The sequence below is a fragment of the Neophocaena asiaeorientalis genome, unplaced genomic scaffold (assembly GCF_003031525.2).
Source record: "Neophocaena asiaeorientalis asiaeorientalis breed wild unplaced genomic scaffold, Neophocaena_asiaeorientalis_V1.1 scaffold418, whole genome shotgun sequence".
NCBI lineage: Eukaryota > Metazoa > Chordata > Mammalia > Artiodactyla > Phocoenidae > Neophocaena > Neophocaena asiaeorientalis.
This window is the reverse complement of record NW_020175731.1, coordinates 1,544,286-1,566,638: the sequence shown is the minus strand read 5'-3', so window position 1 is coordinate 1,566,638 and position 22,353 is coordinate 1,544,286. Positions and strand designations below refer to the sequence as shown.

At 37.6% G+C, this 22,353-nt stretch overlaps 1 protein-coding gene across 6 annotated transcripts in view; it reads left to right on the top strand.

The window, feature by feature from the left end:
• The window catches only part of RIC8B (RIC8 guanine nucleotide exchange factor B), a 116,820-nt gene that overhangs the window by 51,390 nt on the left and 43,077 nt on the right, over positions 1 to 22,353 (top strand). For all 6 annotated transcript variants that reach the window (XR_003001390.1, XR_003001389.1, XR_003001388.1 and 3 more), the window contains exons 5-7: positions 15,712 to 15,940; positions 16,690 to 16,785; positions 21,919 to 22,063. Coding sequence is in view for 3 of the 6 variants with exons in the window: in XM_024732161.1 (XP_024587929.1) it covers positions 15,712 to 15,940; positions 16,690 to 16,785; positions 21,919 to 22,063 (470 nt within the window). In the remaining 3 variants the exon portion in view is untranslated. The remainder of the gene's footprint in view (positions 1 to 15,711; positions 15,941 to 16,689; positions 16,786 to 21,918; positions 22,064 to 22,353) is intronic.

The following is a 22,353-nucleotide window of genomic DNA, read 5'->3' as shown; positions in this document are numbered from 1 at the left end:
GTGGCACTTTATTCTATAAGAACACAAATGGCATTTTAAACAATTCAAATAAATTTCAAATCTGCAAACAAATAACTTTGGCATTAAGTCTGCTTTACAAATAATTTAAAACTGAGTTCTTAGTAGAAATTACCTTTTGAGCATTTATAGTATTCTGTTTTCCACAATATGGCTTAAATAAAACTATAGAAATACAACCAGAGTGTAAAGTGAAACATACCCTTGTTCTTTTTCAGTCATATCCATATTATTTTAGTTATGATTGGCAGTTTATTATTTGATATTGTACTGAGGTTGTTGGTAGGTTATCTTTATGTACTCTGCCCTGCAAGTCTTCAAAAGTCTTCAAAAGATTGTTTTCTTTAAAATTAAAAAGTATACTTCTTTCTGCAGCTACAGATCAAAATTTCCTTTAATTTTCTTGAAGCTGTGTCTTTAAAAATAATCAGATTAACTGCAATAAATCATATCCTCTAAAAAGATTTTATTAAGCAATTTTGTCTGACTAATTTTTTATAATCAAGAGACACTAGAAATCTAGCTATTCAAACTTAAAACTACAAGAAAATGGGTTTATAAGCCCAGGTATAAATGTATGTATGTATGTATGTATTTATTTATTTTGGAAATTACGTATCACAAGTTAAATGGCATTCATACAAGGATGTGAGAAGAAAGTGTTTTGATGGGAATTGTTACAGTAGTCACAAAAACATTGCTAAGGCTTTCTCTGAAGAGTGAATTTAATATTTTAAAACAGTACCCAGTATTCGTAAAAAGAGAGCAAAACTGTAAAGAGGTTTTAACACTCAGATTTTTTTAAAGTATAGATTTCTTTATTTTACTTTCTGATGATGTTTGCTTTAAATATTTATTTTTCTTAAATAAATTTAAAAGAGATTTTTCTTTAAATTTACTTCTATAAGTTGCTCTGATAAAATATCTGTTAGCTACATTGTAAATAAGAAGGAATACCCCTAGAGCCATAGACAAGATTTATATGTATTGCTAAAAGGCTTTCCTGGGAGATTGAGGTTGCTGCTGACATGACAGTTTATCTGGACTGGCCCTGCATGTCCCTTTAATCAGAATTAAAGTGATTAGTATCATTTGAGCAGTAATGACTCTAAGCTAATCCATTTAAATGCAGAAAAAATACTATACCAACCTCAAAGGGCTATTTTAAGAACTTTACTAGAATTGTAATATCTACTAAATCCTGCCCATTTGTAGTGACCCTGAAAAGAGTTTGTGTGTGTGTGTGTGTGTGTGTGTGTGTGTTTGTGTGTGTGTGTGTGTGTTTAAGGCATCATTTTAAAAATAATCAGAATGTTTCAAGGTAACATCTCATTCTATTTTTTTTTTTTTTTTTTTTTTTGCGGTACGCAGGCCTCTCACTGTTGTGGCCTCTCCCGTTGCGGAGCACAGGCTCCAGACGTGCAGGCTCAGCGGCCATGGCTCATGGGCCTGGCCGTTCCACAGCCTGTGGGATCTTCCCAGACCGGGGCATGAACCCGTGTCCCCTGCATTGGCAGGCGGACTCTTAACCACTGCGCCACCAGGGAAGCCCCATTCCATTTTTTAAAGTTAATATTTAAGTTTGTTTTTTGCTTTTCTTTTTTAAGGAAAAATGTAATGAAAGAGGTAAACCTAGATAGTGTGGTGTATGGTTATGCATTGTCATCAAACTCAAAGGGTTGTAATAATGATTAAATGAGAAATTAGTAAAGCCATCCATCCCTGGCACTGAGTAAGCTCTCAGTAAATGGGGGAGGAGCTGCTACTGCCACTGCCACAACACTACAGCCACTGCTACTTCTGTTACTATTATTATAATGAGCATATTAGCTTTAAGATCCAATGTTTAGTTCTAAAGCTCCTTTTTAAGGTTTATTGAATTTTTTAAACATCTTTATTACAGTATAATTGCTTTACAGTGGTATGTTAGTTTCTGCTTTATAACAAAGTGAATCAGCTATATATATACATATATCCCCATATTTCTCCCGTCTTGCGTCTCCCTCCCACCCTCCCTATCCCACCCCTCTAGGTGGTCACAAAGCACCGAGCTGATCTCCCTGTGCTATGCACCTGCTTCCCATTTGCTATCTATTTTACATTTGGTAGTATATATAAGTCCATGCCACTCTCTCACTTCGTCCCAGCTTACCCTTCCCCCTCCCCATGTCCTCAAGTCTATTCTCTACATCTGCATATTTATTCCTGTCCTGCCCCTAGGTTCTTCAGAACCATTTTTATGTTGTTTTAGATTCCATGTATATGTGTTAGCATACAGTACTTGTTTTTCACTTTCTGACTGACTTCACTCTGTATGACAGACTCTAGGTCCATCCACCTCCCTACAAATACTCAATTTCATTTCTTTTTATGGCTGAGTAATATTCCATTGTATATATGTGCCACATCTTCTTTATCCATTCATCTGTTGATGGACACTTAGGTTGCTTCTATGTCCTGGCTATTGTAAATAGAGCTGCAGTGAACATTGTGGAAGTTTATTGAATTTTCATGTTTTGTTTAGGAAGCTATTTCTTTGTATATATTGCGATTGTGTAGTGAAATCTGTTTTCTGTTAATTTTCTCAAGCCAGATGCTTGGTAGGCATGTCAGGAGCCTGTTAAGGTATTCTAGGAGATGAGTGGGTCAAAAAATGGCTTAGCAGCAGTTTTTCTGATATGTTGTCTGTGTAAGACAGTGCCTTTTTCTTTTTTCCCTAGAGAAATCAGGAGAACATGGACATAGAGATAAAATGAGTTAGTTCACAAAGATAGCTGACCTTGATGTCGACTTCCTTTCCACTAATCAGCATCTTATGTAGTTTCTACAATCTATTTGTTCTATTTCATTTCCTTTTGTCTATACTTATGGTAATAAGTAAATTGTTGGTATGATCCACCTTTTTGGCTCCATTAAAAGGCATCCTAATTCTGTCCAATTCTAATATCTGCCTGAGAGTATTTTGAGCCCTCTTGTCCATAATCAGTAAGCTTATGCATAAACACTTAGCCAAAAAAAAGTTGCATGTGGATGTGGTTGTGATTTTGTTTTATTTGGAGAGAAGGGGAAAGATGGGGATGGCCTATACACTAGAGAAGAAAGGAGAGGGGAGGACCAGATCTGATTTAATTTCTTGCAGCTTTTCAGCATAATTTCTTTCATGCAACACATTGGCATCTACAAAGCTTTTTTTTGTTTTGTTTTGTTTTACCCAAAAGAGCCAGTGTTATTTAAAAAGTACTTACCTCCCTGGAGATTGGTTCAAGATGGTGGAGTAGAAGGACGTGCACTCACTCCCTCTTGTGAGAGCATGGGAATCACAACTAACTGCTGAACAGTCATCGATAGGAAGACACTGGAACTCACCAGAAAAGATACCACACATCCAAAGACAAAGGAGAAGCCACAATGAGACGGTAGGAGCGGCACAATCACAATAAAATCAAATCCCATAACTGCTGGGTGGGTGACTCACAGACTGGAGAATACTTATACCATAGAAGTCCACTCACTGGAGTGAAGGTTCTGAGCCCCACGTCAGGCTTCCCAGCCTGGGGGTCCAGCAACGGGAGGAGGAATTCCTAGAGAATCAGATTTTGAAGGCTAGCGGGATTTGATTGCAGGACTTCAACAGGACAGGGGAAACAGAGACTCTACTCTTGGCGGGCACACACCAAGTAGTGTGCGCATTGGGACCTGGAGAAGGAGCAGTAACCCCATAGGAGACTGAACCAGACCTACCTGCTAGTGTTGGAGGGTCTCCTGCAGAGGTGGGGGGTGGCTGTGGCTCACGATGAGGACAAGGACACTGGCAGCAGAAGTTCTGGGAAGTACTCCTTGGCGTGAGCCCTCCCACAGTCCACCATTACCCCACCAAAGAGCCGGGTAGGCTCCAGTGTTGGGTCACATCAGGCCAAACAACCAACAGGGAGGGAACCTAGCCCCACCCATCAGCAGACAAGCAGATTAAAGTTTTACTGAGCTCTGCCCACCAGAGCAACACCCAGCTCTACCACCATCAGTCCCTCCTGTCAGGAAACCTGCGCAAGCCTCTTAGATAGCCTCATCCATCAGAGGGCAGAAGCAGGAAGAACTACACTCCTACAGCCTGTGGAACAAAAACCACATTCACAGAAAGACAAGATGAAAAGGCAGAGGGCTATGTACCAGATGAAGAAACAAGGTAAGACCCCAGAAAAACAACTAAATGAAGTGGAGATAGGCAACCTTCCAGAAAAAGAATTCAGAATAATGATAGTGAAGATGATCCAGGACCTTGGAAAAAGAATGGAGGCCAAGATGGAGAAGATGCAAGAAATGTTTAACGAAGACCTAGAAGAATTAAAGAACAAACAAACAGAGATGAACAATACAATAACTGAAATGAAAAATACACTAGAAGGAATCAATAGTAGAATAGCTGAGGCAGAAGAACAGATAAAAGACCTGGAAGACAGAATGGTGGAGTTCACTGTTGTGGAACAGAATGAAGAAAAAAGAATGAAAAGAAATTAAGACAGCCTAAGGGACCTCTGGGACACCATTAAATGCACCAACATTCACATTAAAGGGGTCCCAGAAGGAGAAGAGAGAGAGGACCTGAGAAAATATTTGAAGAGAGAGATTATAGTTGAAAACTTCTCTAACATGGGAAAGGAAATAGCCACCCAAGTCCAGGAAGTGCAGAGAGTCCCAGGCAGGATAAACCCAAGGAGAAACACGCCAAGACACACAGTAATCAAATTGACAAAAATTAAAGACAAAGAAAAATTCTTGAAAGCAACAAGGGAAAAATGACAAATAACATACAAGGGAACTCCTATAAGGTTAACAGCTGATTTCTCAGCAGAAACTCTACAAGCCAGAAGGGAGTGGCATGACATATTTAAAGTGATGAAAGGGAAGAAATTATACCCAAGATTACTCTACCCAGCAAGGATCTCTATCAGATTTGATGGAGAAATCAAAAGCTTTACAGACAAGCAAAAGCTAAGAGAATTCAGTACCACCAAACCAGCTTTACAACAAATGCTAAAGAACCTTCTCTAGGCGGGAAACACAAGAGAAGAAAAGGACCTACAAAAACAAACCCAAAACAATTAAGAAAATGGTAACAGGAACATACATATCGATAATTACCTTAAACGTGAATGAATTAAATGCTTCAACCAAAAGACACAGGCTTGCTGAATGGATACAAAAACAAGACCCATATATATGCTGTCTACAAGAGACCCACTTCAGACCTAGGGACACATGCAGACTGAAAGTGAGGGGATGGAAAAAGATATTCTGTGCAAATGGAAATCAAAAGAAAGCTGGAGTTGCAATACTCATATCAGATAAAATAGACTTTAAAATAAAGAATGTTACAAGAGACAAGGAAGGACACTACATAATGATCAAGGTATCAATCCCAGAAGAAGATACAACAATTATAAATATATATGCTCCCAACATAGGAGCACCTCAATACATAAGGCAACTGCTAACAGCTATAAAATAGAAAATCGACAGTAAGACAGTAATAGTGGGGGACTTTAACACCTCACTTACACCAATGGACCGATTATCCAAACAGAAAATTAATAAGGAAACACAGCTTTAAGTGACACAATAGGCCAGTTAGACTTAATTGATATTTGTAGGACATTCCATCCAAAAACAGCAGATTACACTTCCTTCTCAAGTGCACACAGAACATTCTCCATGATAGATCATATTTTGGGTCACAAATCAAGCCTCAGTAAATTTAAGAAAATTGGAATCATATCAAGCATCTTTTCTGATCACAATGCTATGAGATTAGAAATGAATTACAGCGAAAAAGTCGTAAAAAACACAAACACATGGAGGCTAAACAATATGCTACTAAACAACCAGGAGATCACTGAAAAAATCAAAGAGGAAATCAAAAAATACCTAGAGACAAAGGACAATGAAAACATGACAATCCAAAACCTATGGTATGCAGCAAAAGCAGTTCTAAGAGGAAAGTATATAGCAATAGAAGCTTACCTCAAGCAACAAGAAAAATCTCCAATAAACAATCTAACCTTACACGTAAAGGAACTAGAGGAAGAAGAACAAACAAAACCCAAAGTTAGTAGAAGGAAGGAAATCATAAAGATCAGAGCAGCAATAAATGAAATAGAAACAAAACAGTAGCAAAGATCTATAGAAGTAAAAGCCGGTTCTTTGAGAAGATAAACAAAATTGATAAACCATTAGCCAGACTCATCAAGAAAAAGAGGGAGAGGACTCAAATCAATAAAATTAGAAGTGAAAAAGGAGACGTTACAACAGACACCGCAGAAATACCAAGCATCTTAGGGTACTACTACAAGTAACTCTGTGCCAGTAAAATGGACAACCTGGAAGAAATGGACAAATTCTTAGAAAGGTATAACCTTCCAAGACTGAACCAGAAAGAAATAGGAAATATGAACAGACCAATCACAAGTAATGAAATTGAAACTGTGATTAAAAATCTTCCAGCAAACAAAAGTCCAGGAACAGATGGCTTCACAGGTGAATTCTATCAAAAATTTAGAGGAGACCTAACACCTATTCTTCTCAAACTCTTCCAAACAATTGCAGAGGAAGGAACACTCCCAAACTCATTCTATGAGGCGACCATCACCCTGATACCAAAACCAGAGAAAGATACTACAAAGAAAGAAAATTACAGACCAATATCACTGATGAATATTGATGCAGAAATCCTCAACAAAATACAGCAAACAGAGTGTAACAGCACATTAAAAGGATCATACACCATGATCAAGTGGGATTTATCCCAGGGATGCAAGGATTCTTCAATATACACAAATCAATGTGATACACCATATTAACAAATAGAAGAATAAAAACCATATGATCATCTCAATAGATGCAGAAAAAGCTTTCAACAAAATTCAACACCCATTTATGATAAAATGTCTCCTGAAAGTGGGCATAGAGGGAACCTACTTCAACATAATAAAGGCCATATATGACAAACCCACAGCAAACATCATTCTCAATGGTGAAAACCTGAAAGCATTTCCTCTAAGATCAGGAACAAGACAAGGATGACCACTCTCACCACTGTTATTCAACATAGTTTTGGAAGTCCCAGCCATGGTAATCAGAGAAGAAAAAGAAGTAAAAAGAGTACGAATTGGAAAAGAAGAAGTAAAACTGTAACTGTTTGAAGATGAGATGATACTATACATAGAGAATCCTAAAGATGCCACCAGAAAACTACTAGAGCTAATCAATGAATTTGGTAAAGTTGCAGAATACAAAATTAATGCACAGAAACCTCTTGCATTCCTATACACTAATGATGAAAAATCTGAGAGAGAAGTTAAGGAAACACTCCCATTTATCATTGCAACAAAAAGAATAAAATACCTGGGAATAAACCTACCTAAGGAGACAAAAGACCTGTATGCAGAAAACTATAAGACACTGATGAAAGAAAGTAAAGCTGATACAAACAGATGGAGAGATATGCCATGTTCTTGGATTGGAAGAATCAATATTGTGAAAATGCCTATACTACCCAGAGCAATCCAGAGATTCAGTGCAATCCCTATCAAATTACAAATGGCATTTTTTACAGGACTAGAAAAAAAAATCCTAAAATTTGTATGGAGACACAATAGACCCCAAATAGCCAAAGCAGTCCTGAGGGGAAAAAAACAGAGCTGGAGGAATGAGACTCCCTGACTTTAGACTATACTACAAAGCTACAGTAATCAAGACAATATGGTACTGGCACAAAACCAGCAATATAGATCAATGGAACAGGATTGAAAGCCCAGGGATAAACCCACACACCTGTAGTCAGTTAATCTATGACAAAGGAGGCAAGGATATACAATGGAGAAAAGACAGTCTCTTCAATAAGTGGTGCTGGGAAAACTGGACAGCTACATGTAAAAGAATGAAATTAGAACATTCCTTAACACCATACACAAAAATAAACTCAAAATGGATTAGGGACCTAAATGTAAGACTGGACACTGTAAAACTCTTAGAGGAAAACAGAGGAAGAACACTCTTTGACATAAATCACAGCAAGACCTTCTTTGATCCACCTCCTAGAGTAATGGAAATAAAAACAAACAAATGGGACCTAATGAAACTTAAAAGCTTTTGCAAAGCAAAGGAAACCATAAGACAAAAAGACAACCCTCAGAATGGGAGGAAATATTTGCAGACAAATCAATGGACAAAGGATTAATCTCCAAAATATATAAACAGCTCATGCAGCTCAATATCAAAAAAACAACCCAATCCAAAAATAGGCAGAAGACCTAAATAGACATTTCTCCAGAGAAGACATACAGATGGCCAAGAAGCACATGAAAAGCTGCTCAATGTCACTAATTATTAGAGAAATGCAAATAAAAACTACAATGAGGTATCACCTCACACCGGTTAGAATGGGCATCATCAGACAATCTACAAACAACAAATGCTGGAGAGGTTGTGGAGGAAAGGGAATCCTCATGCACTGTTGGGGGGGAATGTAAATTGATACAGCCACTGTGGAGCACAGTATGGAGGTTTCTTAAAAAACTGATAATAGAATTACCATATGACCCAACAATCCCACTACTGGGCATATACCCAGAGAAAACCATAATTCAAAAAGACACATTCACCCCAATGTTCTTTGCAGCACTGTTTACAATAGCCAGGTCATGGAAGCAGCCTAAATGCCCATCGACAGACAAATGGAGAAAGAAGATGTGGTACATATATACAATGGAATATTACTCTGCCATAAAGAGGAACGAAATTGGGTCATTTGTAGAGATGTGGATGGACCTAGAGACTGTCATACAGAGTGAAGTAAGTCAGAAGGAGAAAAACAAGTATCGTATATTAACGCATATATGTGGAACCTAGAAAAATGATACTGATGAACAGGTTCGTAGGGCAGAAATAGAGACACAGACGTAGAGAACAAATGTATGGATACCAAGGGGGGAAAGTGGGGGTGGGGGTGGTGTGATGAAATGAGAGATTGGGATTAACATATATACACTAAAAATGTATAAAATGGATAACTAATAAGAACCTGCTGTATAAAAAAATAAATAAAACTGAAAAAAAAAAGTACTTACCTCCCTGCTTTTTTTTGTTGTTCTTTGTTTAAACCAATTCATTTTATCTCACATATTTAAGGGGGCAGTTTAGTACCTAATGACACCTCATTACAGTGCAAAGCATAATGTCTGTTTTTTCTAGCTTTATTGAGACATAATTGACATATAACATTGTATACATTTAAGGTGTACAGTGTGTTGATTTGATACACATATTGCAAAATGTAAAATGTAAAAAAAGTAAGCATGTCTTACACATGGCAGACTTCTAATAAATGTTTGAAAATTGAACCATTTCATTTTGGTTTATATTTATTAACTGAGCACTTACTATGTGTTAGGCACTATGTTGAGCTCTAGAGGCAACGAAGGTGAATACAGTATAATCTTTGTTCTCCAGGGCTCACCAACTAGGGGGTAAAAGAGGCTGCTAAGTTGTGCTCGGCCCCGGGCGTCCCCGGGAGTCCCGACCAGCAGGACAAATCCTTGTGAGTCCGAGGAGGAACCTGTAGGGGTTGAAAAGGGAAGAAGGGGCAGGAGACGCGAAAGAATGGAGGCAAGACAAAATCCTGATCAAGCCTCAAACTTTTATTGCTGCAGTAGCTGTATTTATACAGTACAGAGAAAGGGGGGCGGGATCCAGAATAAGGGAAGTATTTGGCAAATTATCATTGGTGCTGCGTGCGCGGGCTTTCGTTTTAGGCGCGGGCTTTTGTTTTTAGGCGCGGGCTTTTATCTCATTAAGCAGGAAGAGAAGCAGGATGTCGGCCATCTTCTAATGGCGAAAACTTCTTGGCTCCCAACACTAAGTGAATAAGTGCACTTGTTTTGATGAGTGTTGTGTTAGACATAAACAAGTTTATATAGGTATACAGAAAAAGGAGAGTTCGGAGAGATTGGGGAGAGGGTTTTTTTCTTTTTGTTTTTAAAGCTCTTAGCTCTTTAACCTAATTCTCACTGTGAATAACAGTTATCTAGGTGAACAGATATTATCTGAACTATAGCTGAGTACCATGCTAGGTTCCTGAAGGATTCCACACCATAGTGCATAGTCTGGAGGAACATAGAGTATAAATGGGGAAACAAGACATGAATATTATGAAAAGTTAAATAACAATCAAGAAAAGAATAGAAGAGATGTCACAAGATAGTTTTTGAGTAGTTTCCCAGTAAATTAATTATCCAAATAATAATTGCTAATAGAATTCAGATAACATGCTCACTATGGTCTAGCATGATGAGGAAAGTCTTCCTCACTCATACTGTACCTGTTCTCCATCCTCATCCAGACCTCTGGTCCCCTGGTGATTCCTTTTTCTCCTACCTGTAAGCCTCCTTAAGGTTTCCTTTCTTCCCTCTCTATTCTAAAGCATTGGTTCATCATTTGGTTCATCTCTCTCTACTCCCTAATTGTCCTGTCCTGCCAGTGTTCAAGCACCTAACCCCAGATCTGTCAGACCACCTTCTTTCTCCAGTTCTAAACTCAAGCTGCTCTGTCCTGTAGGAAAGTTTTACCTAACCTGACAGATTGGTCCATCCTTTCCACTGCACGCAGAGTTGTTTTTCAAAAAGTAACTCTGCTTAGAATCCTCTTGTGGCTCCCCTCTGTCTTTATGATTAAGAGCAAACTTATTTTGTCACTATGCATTTATTAATGATCCGCAAACGCATCTGGGAAATTTGTTTTTCTGGCTTCTGCACCTACTCCTTTGCCAGCACAACTCTGGTTTAAGGTCATCAGTAACCCATTTGGCCATAACATGTATCTCATCATGACAATCCCCTTTATAATCCCCCTTCCCCACTCTACACACTCGTACACACACTTTTTTTGTCTTATGCCTACTAAGGCCCTGTCCTTTAGAGGCCTTGTCCTTTGCTTTAGACTTAGGAACCTGTTTTCATTTCCCCACAGACACCATATTCTCTCATTCTTCCAGATATTTGCTGTTCCCTCCTATAGTATAGTATGTCTCCTGTTCAAAAGCTCCTTAATAGCTGCCATTTACTATGTACCAGGCAGAGTGCTTTGCATGCCTTTTTTCATTTAATCCTCACATCAACCTGATGGGATAAATTTATTTCCCTTTACTTTAGAATTAAGGACACCAAGGCCTAGAATAGGTCATGTAATTTGCCCAAGGCACACATTTCTAGGAGGCAACTTAGAATTCAACCCATTGCTTTACAAATTATGTTATGCTGTCTTCTCTTAGGAAAAGGAGCATATTTTATTTATTTTTGTATACTTAGCATCTAGTACAAGGCATAGTAAATATTTGTTGAGAATAAAGTGAGACTTGAGCTAATCTTAAAGAATGAGATCATTCTAAACAGGAGAAAACATGGACAAATACAGAAATGAGACTATGTCTACAGCATACTTAGAGAACAATGACCAGGTCCCTATGGGTTAACACTTTGCCACCTGGATTTGCTGTTCCAGTCTTCTTTTGCCCTTTGCAGTAAACCTCCTCTAGGTATCGACTATCTGATTCTTCTACTATTCTCTCTTGAATCTAGTCTACTCAGGTTTTAGTCCCACTACACCAGAATGGCTATTATTAAGGTCACTTCTGTGTTTCTAAATCCAGTCACTTGATCTGTCCACATCATTTGACCACATGTGATCACTCCATTCTTACTGATATACTTTCTTCCAGGATACCATCCTATCTTGGTTTCCCTCCTACCTCACTAGTTGTAATTTCTTCCTCTCCCACTCAGCCTCTGGATGGTAGAGTGCCCCAGGCCTATCTCTCATAGTCTCTCAATCCACACTCACTCCTTTACTGATCTAATCCAGTCTTGGTCTTTAAATACCATCTACATGCTAATGACTCCTCAGTTTATATCTCTAGTCCAGATCTCCCTCCCTGATCTCCCTGACTCTTACAGTTAACTTCCTGTTAACGTCTCCATTTGGAAGTATAACAGACATTCCAAACTTAACATATCCAAGATTACACTCTTACTCTTCCCCTAAAATGTTGCTTCTCCTGCAGTGTTTTCAATTTATGGCAACTCTAGCTTTCCACTTGCTAAGGCTAGAACCTTGGATTCTCACACCCCACAACTAGCCTATCAGGAAATCTTCAAAATGTATCCAGATCTCACCACTGCACTGTTACCACCGTGTTCATTCACCTGAGTTATTATAATAACACCCTAACTGGTTGGCCTTCCTCACCTTTGACGTCCTACTAGTTGTTCTCAACATAGTAGCCAGAGTGATCCTTTTAACATAAGGATAGAGTATATTACTATGCCAAGCCCTGTAGTGGTTCCCCATTTCATTCAGGATAAAAACTAAAGTAATAATAGCCTGTAAAACCAATCTGGCCCCCTGTTACCCAGCTGAGCTCCTGTCCCACTCCTAACCCTGTGTGTGGTGGTTCAGCCACACCAATTTCATTGCAGTTCTTCATACATGCCACTACTCCTGCCCTGGGGCCTTTGCTCCTGCCCTCCTTCCTGGAACGCCCTTTCCGCATGCAGTCACAGGGCTCACTCCCTAACTTCCTTTAAGTCTTTGCTTAAATGACACCATCTCAGTGAGGTTGTTCAGACTACCCTATTCAAAATTACAACTCACATGTCCTGTTTACCTCCTGAATTTTACCCTCAGACCATTTATCACCTTCTATTCAATTAACTTCTTTTGTTTGTTTGTTTTTTGCGGCCTCTCACTGTTGTGGCCTCTCCCCGTTTCGGAGCACAGGCTCTGGATGCGCAGGCTCAGCGGCCATGGCTCACGGGCCCAGCCGCTATGCGGCATGTGGGATCTTCCCGGACCGGGGCACGAACCCGTGTCCCCTGCATCGGCAGGCGGACTCTCAACCACTGAGCTGTCAGGGAAGCCCTGTTTGTTTACTTTTAATTGACTGTTCTCTACATGCTAGAAAATAAACTCCAGAAGGGCAGGGATTTATTTCTATTTTCTTCGTAATACCTGCCTTAAAAATTCCTGGCATAAGTAATCAATAAATAATTACTGAACTGAGACTAAAGTAAACTTAGGTATTTACATGTGAAAATCTTTTGGAGATCTTGAGGTTCATTTAAGTAGATTTTCCAGCCATGAAAAACGATATGTGAGCCCCAAATGTAAAGAAGATACATTTGACCAGGAAAGTTTGCCAACAGCTGTAGGTCTGCTTGTACTGTTATGATGCTCCTTAGTGTCATCTGGTATTAAATTGTTTAGCCCCTCGATTGATACAGGCCTGGATTTTAGGTTGCCTTCCTTCTCCCACAACTATCAAGGCTTTAATCAGAGCATTAAGGAGCTCTAAATAGGCCCTGCTTTTGAATCTGCATATCAGGAGGGGGCTGGGAGTTTGAGTGGGAGGATGTCATGTCCCAGTGATTAATGATCTCTAGGAAGCTGAAAAGGGGAGAGTAATATACACAGTACTTCTACCCCCTGGAGTAGGAATGCAAACACCATTGTGCAGATCTGTGCATAGTCACTGACTTCCTGGTAGCTGGAGAATTTCATACACTCTTCTACCACAAATAAAACTGTCAGAGAAGTGACAGCTCAAAAAGCTGGCTTTCCTTACTTAAAAAGAATAGCTCAAACACAGTGAGCCAGAAAATTAATTTTGTAGTTGTTTGGGAGCCCAGTTGTTTAATAAGAAACGAGAAAATGGGAACTTTTCTTGAAAAGCCTAAAACCTCCAAATATTTGTTGAATCAAACTCTACATTTGGTTTCTTAAATTTACGAAATTCCTGGAAACTGCTTATTTTAAATGAATTTAAAGGGAAGCATTCCTTTGTAATGAAATGCATTGCCTTATTCAGTGTGGTCTCTATGGTAGATTCAGAGAATCATACTACTGGTGGACTCCAGCCTATTGCTCTATGTGTTGAAAAACACCTAACATTTCAAAGTGGCTTTTACAGTTTTAGAAAGTAATTCTAAGGTAGAGTTCTATTTTTTTTTCTTTTAACCCCAGTGAATCTATGATATTTAATAACAGTTTCCAAATGCTTAAGTCAGAAGTGCAATATATTTATCTATAGATAAGGAACTACAGATGTTTGCAAAAATTTTAAAAGGAAAGTTTGAGGGAAAAGCATCGTATTTCAGCCAATTGTGATTATTTACAAATAATCAAAATTAGAAACATTGTTGAATAGTAGTAGTAGTAATAGCAGCAGCAGCAGCAGTAGTAGATTCTTAGTGGGGACAACCAAATAACTTGTATTTTACCAGGAACCTTTCATTTATAGGACATGTTAAATTATTTTTGTTCTTGGTTCTGATTTTTTGGTGTTCAGTTATTGTTCTCCATTGTCTACTTTTTCAACTTTGAGTTCTTATGAATTTTTTTTCCCGTAATATAAAAAGAAAGAAAAGAAATATTCATTCTTGGGGAAATGCAGCCACACTTCAGGGTAAAGGAGAGAAAATATTTTGTATTTTATTTCTGTTTTGTTGTTGTTTATTTTGTTTTATATTTGAGGGTGTCACTATAATCTAAATTAAAAGGAACTACTATGGGCTAAATTAAGACAGCATCAGTTAGATTAAGCTCTGAATTTGGCTTCCAAGTGGTTAGACTTTTAAATTGTATTTGCAAGAGTTTATTTTTAGTCAGGATGCAGTTATTTTTAGATCTGCTTCTCTGTCACTAGGAAATGTAATGCCTGTCTCTCCATTGTTGTTTATCAGGAAGTTCTGAGGCACAGGCTTTTAAGATCCAGTTAGCACAGAACACTTCTCCTTTTAAAAGAAAAAATATGAATTAATGCATGAAGGAAAATATATGAATTGAGAGCATGTCTAATTTTTAAATTGTTAGTGTCAAACACTAACAATTTTAATTTTAATCTCTTATACACTGAGCAATGGAACAAGATTTTTAGGGAATACCAAAAAATACAAGGTTTGGGTTCCCCCTACTGGTGTGCATCCCAGGCACATTATTTCCTTAATAGAAAGAAAGGCCTAGGGGGATAGAGATTCGAAGTAGCTATGTTGGCCTCTTTTAAAGAAATTTGGGGACAAGAGAAGGAGAAAAAGTACCATTTACCATTTTCTGCAAATGTCTTATGAAATAAGGGATGATCTAAAAATTGTATTTCTGTATCTGGAAAGGACAAAATTTAATCCTACAATATTTGGTTTTTAATGTTGTTGCCTCTGTGATAAGCTGCTTATATACAGTGTTCCTCAAATGCTTTATGTTGTAATCTAAGGAATAATAAGACATCAGTGAATCCACAAAAGGATTTAAAATCCCAAGGAAAAACTGCAAATCTAGTATTGTATCATAATAAAATTAAAGAGCTAGTGTTAAAGCTCACTAATTCCTATTTTAGCACTTCAGAAAGTGACATGACATCATATGATTGTGTGTGTCCATTTAACATCTGTTCTTTCTAATTTGTCATGTGTGTATTTGAAACAGTTCTCTTTATTTTCTGTTAGTCAGTAAATGCCAAATAATATTAAAGACTCATTTTGAAAAAGAAGAATTTTAATTGACTCTTAAAAGTCACTTCTGAACTTATTACGTTTGTGTTTTAAAGGACTAGTCAGTCAAATTAAAATATTGTCTTTTTAAATTGCTTTTCAGCAATGCAGTCAACCTTTTAAGCAATGTTCCAGTCTCTTGTTTGGATGTTCTCATTTGTCCATTAACCCATGAAGAAACAGCCCCAGAAGCAACGATGCTAGATGAACTGCCCAGTGATAAAACAGCTGAGAAAGAAACAGTTTTGAAAAATAATACCATGGTATACAATGGTATGAATATGGAGGCCATTCATGTTTTACTTAGTTTTATGGAGAAGAGAATAGACAAGGTAAGACTGATAAAATTGAGAAGATGCTTCTAAAGAATGTAATTGTACACACATACAGGCATCACAGGATGTGATTTTTGAATCTAAGCTTTTTTTTTATAGCTGACATCTTGAACAATTATTTATACTCCAGAAAGCATTTTACTGTAGTAAATGATAAATTGCTGGAACCAAGTGAATTTATTTGTTTAAAGCTGAAAATTGTGTTGATGCGACACCAAAATTGTGACTAGTGCCTGAAAACAAAGGAAAAAGTAATTACTTTTCTATGTAGGTATTTTGTACGTTCTAGAAGTAAAAATATCTCCCCCTCAAAACTTGATGATAACTGCTTTCCATAACACCTAAAAGACATCTTTAAAAGAAATTTGTCAACTTTGCATTTGTTGTAAGCTGCTTATTTTCTCTTTTCTGTCACTTGCTTTGTCGAGTATCTGTATTAAAAGGCAGCAAGTTAAGATGGGTTGGTCATCAAAACCTTCACCTTGTTTAAGCCCATTTGCTGAGCCAGTGAGGGCCCTAAAAAATGTAGAAAAATCCAGGAAGGATAAAAATGGGCATTAGTAAACATGAAGATAACTAATGAAATGGAAATATTTTTACGAAAATAATTTTTAAAATAGTTTGTACAGCTTTGGTAACATAAAGTGTCTCCCTCTCAAAAAAAGAGTATTAATATACTCAGTTATATGAAGAAAAGTAAACTGTTAGAAACTAAACTAATGCAGCATGTATGGTTTTCTTTGTAGGGAAGCAGCTATAGAGAGGGTCTAACTCCAGTTCTCAGCTTATTAACAGAATGTTCCCGAGCCCATCGAAACATCAGAAAATTTCTCAAAGATCAGGTAACTGTTTAATGCATATTAACATCTCAAAGTTAATCTTATATGTGTTTTTTTAACATAAAATTAATGAGTCAAATTCTATCACAGTCGTTTTCTTTCAGAATGTCAGAAACTCAAAAGAGTTAGTGTTAAATCTTTGAAATCTTCCTAATCCAGAAATAAGTGACCCTGTCTATTTTTTTGAGTCATTCATTCATTTACTCAACAAATGTTTATTGAGATCTGTGTGCTGTATTCTAAGCATTGAAATACAAATGAAGTCTTTGCTTTGTGGAGTTTCCCTTATTGTAGGAGGACAAAAAGTAAATAAATGTATGATACAATGGCAAGTAGTGATAAGTGTTAGGAAGAAAGATACAGGGGAAGGGAAAACTTAAGGGAATAAGGAAGAACCTCTCTGAGGAAATGACATTTGAGCAGAAACTTGGATAAGTAAGGAAAGGATCTTTGAGAATATCTGAAAGAGGATAGTCTCTGAGAATAGTTCTGAGAATATTCTGGAAGAGGAATGTACCAGACAGAACGAATTCAAAGTCCCTGGATGAGAGGATGCTTTGGTATGCTTAAGGAAAAGCAAGAAGGCTAAAGAATATTGTGCGAGGGGGAGAGTGGTAGATGAAGTAAAAGAGGTAAGCAAGAACCAAATAATGTAAGGTTGTACAGGAATTTTGATTTTCTTCTAAGTGAGAAGGGAAAGCATTGGACTATTCTGAGAAGGGACGTGATGTGACCTCATTTATATTTAAAGATATTCTGGCTACTATATATAAGATAGACTAAAGGAGTGTGAGTAGATGTGAGGAGACTAGCCCAAAAGAGAGCTGATGATGAAGGTTCAGAGTAAGATGGTAGTAGTTGGAGTTCATGGTAAGAAGTCATCTTTCTACCTCTGCATCTACTGTCTGTCTGCATCTATCTGTACCCCCATGTCCTATGTCTCCCCGCTCTATCACAAGGGATGAATTGTCCCTGCTTCCTTCTATGGCCAGCCTCTGCACTCATATCCTGGATACCTTTCCCTCTCACCTCAAGAACTTTGCTCCTGCATTTACTCCCTCTCTTTCTTCTTATATTAATCTTTTTTTTTTTAATGTACTGGATCATTTTTGTCTGCACCCAACACATCTTCCATCTTAAAAGCAGAAAAACCTTCCCTTAATCCCACTTCTCAAGCTGCCTCTCCATTTCTCTTCTCTTCTTTATGCAGTGTTCCTCAGGAGAGTTTTCTGTGCTCACCCGCTCTCTTCCTTTTACTCATTTTGATTCTCTTCCGAACCCACTGTAATTAGGTTTTCATGCTTTTCACTCTACTACAAAGGTGTTTGTCAAATATCATCAACCCGATATTGCCAAATCTAATAGTTCTCAAATCTTTTTTTTATTCCCCGGTAACATTTTGATGTAATTAAGTATTCTCTCCTACTTGAAGTACCTTCTTCACTTGGTGTCTAGGACACAACAGGGAACTTCTTCTTTGCAGTGTTTGAGCTCCCCAAGGCAATATTATCTTTGTCTCCATTTCTACTCTCTTGTTGGTCTCATTCAACAGCCATGGTTTTGAAAGTCATCTATTCACTGATGACTCGCAAATTTCTGTCTCTACCCTTGACCTGTCCCCTAAGCTCCAGACTTATATAACATACTGCCTACTCATCTCCTCCCCTTGGATGTGTAGTAGGTATCTTAAGTTAACGTATCCCAAGCTAATCTCTTGATTTCCCATCCCTCCCCACCCTGTCTTCCCCTTCTTTCCTCATTCACTACATGATACCACCATTCACCCCATTGTTCATTTATTGCCATATAGAATTTCTCTTAATAAATTAACTAGGTTCATTTTCCCCCATATGTTTATGGTCAAGATTTAATAAGCACTTTACTGTGTGTAGAGCTCATTAATGGATATTGCTGATAAGGAGAAATTAGAAAGTAGGGACTCTTATCTTTGAAGAATTTATAGTCTATTGGAAGACTAGCTACCATCAAAGCATGAATAATCATTTAAGCAAAATAAATTAGTTAATTGATGAATTAAGGTCATTTCCAAGTTTGATTATTTTAAGACATTCTATCATGACTAGGAGGACTTGGTGGAGAATAATAAATGAAAATACTTTGTGTTCTATATTTTAGCTTTTTCACAGAGGAGATCCACGTTCAACTAAACTGTTTAGATTTTGCCATTTCTAACCAGAATAGCCCCCCTAAAATCTGTTAAACAGATTATTTATATGAAGGTCTTGGACTATACATTATGTAGATACAAAAGATTGTGAGACCCACTCCTTATCCTCAAAGAAATACTACAGTACAGATAAAGAAGGAGACATGACAAGTAAAAGGTAACTAAAGAAAGATACAAGGCACGATACAGAAATACACTTTCTTTCTGAGGAAGATGCACTATAGACTATGAGGATCAAGAAGGGCAGAACTTAAAGTACCAGATGATTAACTTTGATAATAGTGTAAATGGAACCATGGCTAATTAATTATTGTGTCCCATAGTTAATTCCTGATTAAATCCACTCGTGCATACCCAAAGTAAATTGGTCTTGAGTATTCAGTATTTGGGCAGGTAGAAAGAGAACAGATGGTAGAAATTACTGATTCAGGTTGGATTCATCTGGAGAGGCTAATAGAAGAGATGAAGATGCTATGGATTTGAAAGAGGAACTGGACAAGGTTTCTCAAAGAAAAGAAAAAATTTAATGGAGGGTAGTATTTGGGGGGAAATAGAAATACTCCATACATATGCAGTTTGGGCGTGATATGTAACAATGAAAACTGTAAAATTTCACTTCAAAAACTTGTTAAGGAACCCAAAACATAGCCAAGAAAATTTTTGTGTGATAACCTTTATTAAGAGATACTATACTCTGGAACTGTAGGTACGTACCACATGAAATCATTTGTTACATGTCTCATTCCTCTAGAAATGGGAGATAAGCACAAAGAGCATTTTGCTCTATCCTACCAGAGATATTGAAACACGGTTCTATAAACACTTTGGGTAGATTACTCATTTTTCTGAGATTTAGTTTCTGGGTTTTTTTCACAGCTGTATCTCCAGGGCCTCCAGTACCTCCTGATACATGGTAGGTACTCAGTATAGAAAGAGATAAGGAAGGAAGGAAGTCAGCTGAATGGATTAAATAAAAAATAATATACACATAAAGAGTCTGGTATAGTAAATTATAATTTGACTTTGTGTCTATCTTCATTTCCTAGCATAGTGCCTAGCTTATAGAAGGCACTTTTAAAAAGTTACTTGAATTAATTCATTCTTCCTTCAATCATCAAATATTTATCGAAACCTGTAACATGCCGGGCACTGAGAGCAGTACACAAAACAGAAAGAAATCCCTGCCCCCATGGAACTGACTTGTGGAAGAAGGCAGACAAAAAAGAAAGAAATATGTACTGTGTTAGGTGGTGATAAGTACTGTGAGGAAGATTAAAGCAGAGGGAGGGGGATTAAAAAGGAGAATGCTGACGGTTAATTATATAGGGTGGTCAGGGAATGTCTTCCTATAAATAACATTTGAATAGAGACCTGAAGAAAGTAAGGGAATGAGCCAAGCCAGTTTCCAGAAAAAGAGTTTCTGGGCAGAGGGAACAGCAAATGCAGAGACCATGAGGTGGGAAAGTGCTCGGTGAGTATAAAGAGTTCCATGGAGGTTTGTGAGACTATAGCAGTGTAAGCAAGGAATATAATAGAAATTAAGTCAGAAAAGTAGCAGGAAGCCACATTATGTGAAACTTAAGGAATTTGGAAGGACCTCACCTTTTACTATGAGTGAGATGAGAAGCCATGGGAACTGGAGGACTTTGTGAAGAGGAATGACATGATCTGACTTTCAAAGGATCATCCTAGCTGCTATGTAATAGATCATAGAAGGACCAGGATGGAAGCAGGGATGACTTAGGAGACTGTGGTAATAGTTCAGATGAGAAATATTGGTAGCTTGAATTTGGTAATACTAGAGGAGATAGTGAGAAGTTGTTGGGTTATGGATATAATTCAAAGGTAGAGCCGGAATAATTTGCTGATGGATTGGATGTGGGATGTGAAAGAGAGGAATCAAGGCTGTTTCCAAGGTGTTTGCAGTAAACAGTTGGAAGAACAGACTTGCTATTTAATGAGATGGAAAACTGTAGAAGGAACAGCTTTGTTGGGAGCTTCAATATTCTGCTTAGGACATGCTAAATTTGAGAAGCCTATAAAAGTCTGGAGGTCATGGAAGAAATCAAGATAGACATATACTTTAGGGAGTTATCAGTAAATAGAGACCATACAAAGCCATAAAACTGGATGAGATCACCAATAGAGAGTGAAAATAGTAAAGAAATGTTGCCCAAGAACTTAACCCTTGAATATTCCAGCACTTAAACACAAAAGGATAAAAGAGAACTGGCACAGAGGCTAAGATGAAGCAACCAGTGTGGAGAACCAAAAGAGGAGGGATCTGGGTGGATGCATGGATGGGTGAGTGAGTGAGCAAACAAACAGATAAACCAAGCAAGTTATGTAATTCCTCTGAGGATCAGTCTATAAAATAGGGATGATAGTGATGTTACTACCTCCTTTGCAAGGTTCCTGTGAGGGTTGATTATAGAGAATGTATGCATATCATCTATTATAGCAACTAGCACATAAGAAGTACTCAATAATTAATAACCATTTTATTATAAAATAAAACAACTAGAAAACATATGTACAGGGTTTTTGGTATTTTTTAGTAAACAATGAAAATGCTGCAGGAATTAAAAGAAGGGAAAAATCAATGAGTCAGGGTATTAAGGAAGAAAGAGAAATTTGACCCAGACTTTAACATGGATTTTGATAGAGGCAGCAGGGGCATTCCAGGTGCTGAGATGAGTAAAAACTCAGGAAGGGGTTTGAATATATCATGGTGGTACAGTGAAGAGATGTTTCACTTCAAATGAAATTTCATTACAGGCATGAAATTATTTGAGGTTTGTTTTTTGTTTAGCTTTATTCTATTTGGAAGCAAACCTATTTAGTTTTTAATGTTTTTTCTACTCTTAAAAAACTAAGCTCGGTTGGTACCATTCTCACTTACTCTAATACTTAAACGATTGATGATGGTTTTGCATTTGTGCCATTAGGTTTTACCACCATTGAGGGATGTGACAAATCGACCTGAAGTTGGCTCAACTGTGAGAAATAAGCTGGTGCGCCTCATGACACATGTTGACCTGGGAGTCAAGCAAATTGCTGCTGAATTCCTTTTTGTCCTTTGCAAAGAGAGAGGTAGGTTAAACTCTATTTGCCCTCTACTTTTTCATCTTTCTGAGGGAATTTGAGAAATGTTTCTGTTATTAGTGGCCATCTCATTCCACTCTTTTCAGAGCTTATTCTCTTATCTGTTCCATTAGAGGGCTTGAGCAGATAATAAAAAGTAATAATTTAAAAACATTTTCTATATGCTTCTGAATTCATTGAGACATGCAGGCAGATACACTACCAAACACACTCACATTTAAACTTTGCCTTCTGTCTCCTTAACTCAGGCTTCTTAATCTTGATGAGTCAGGACCTGG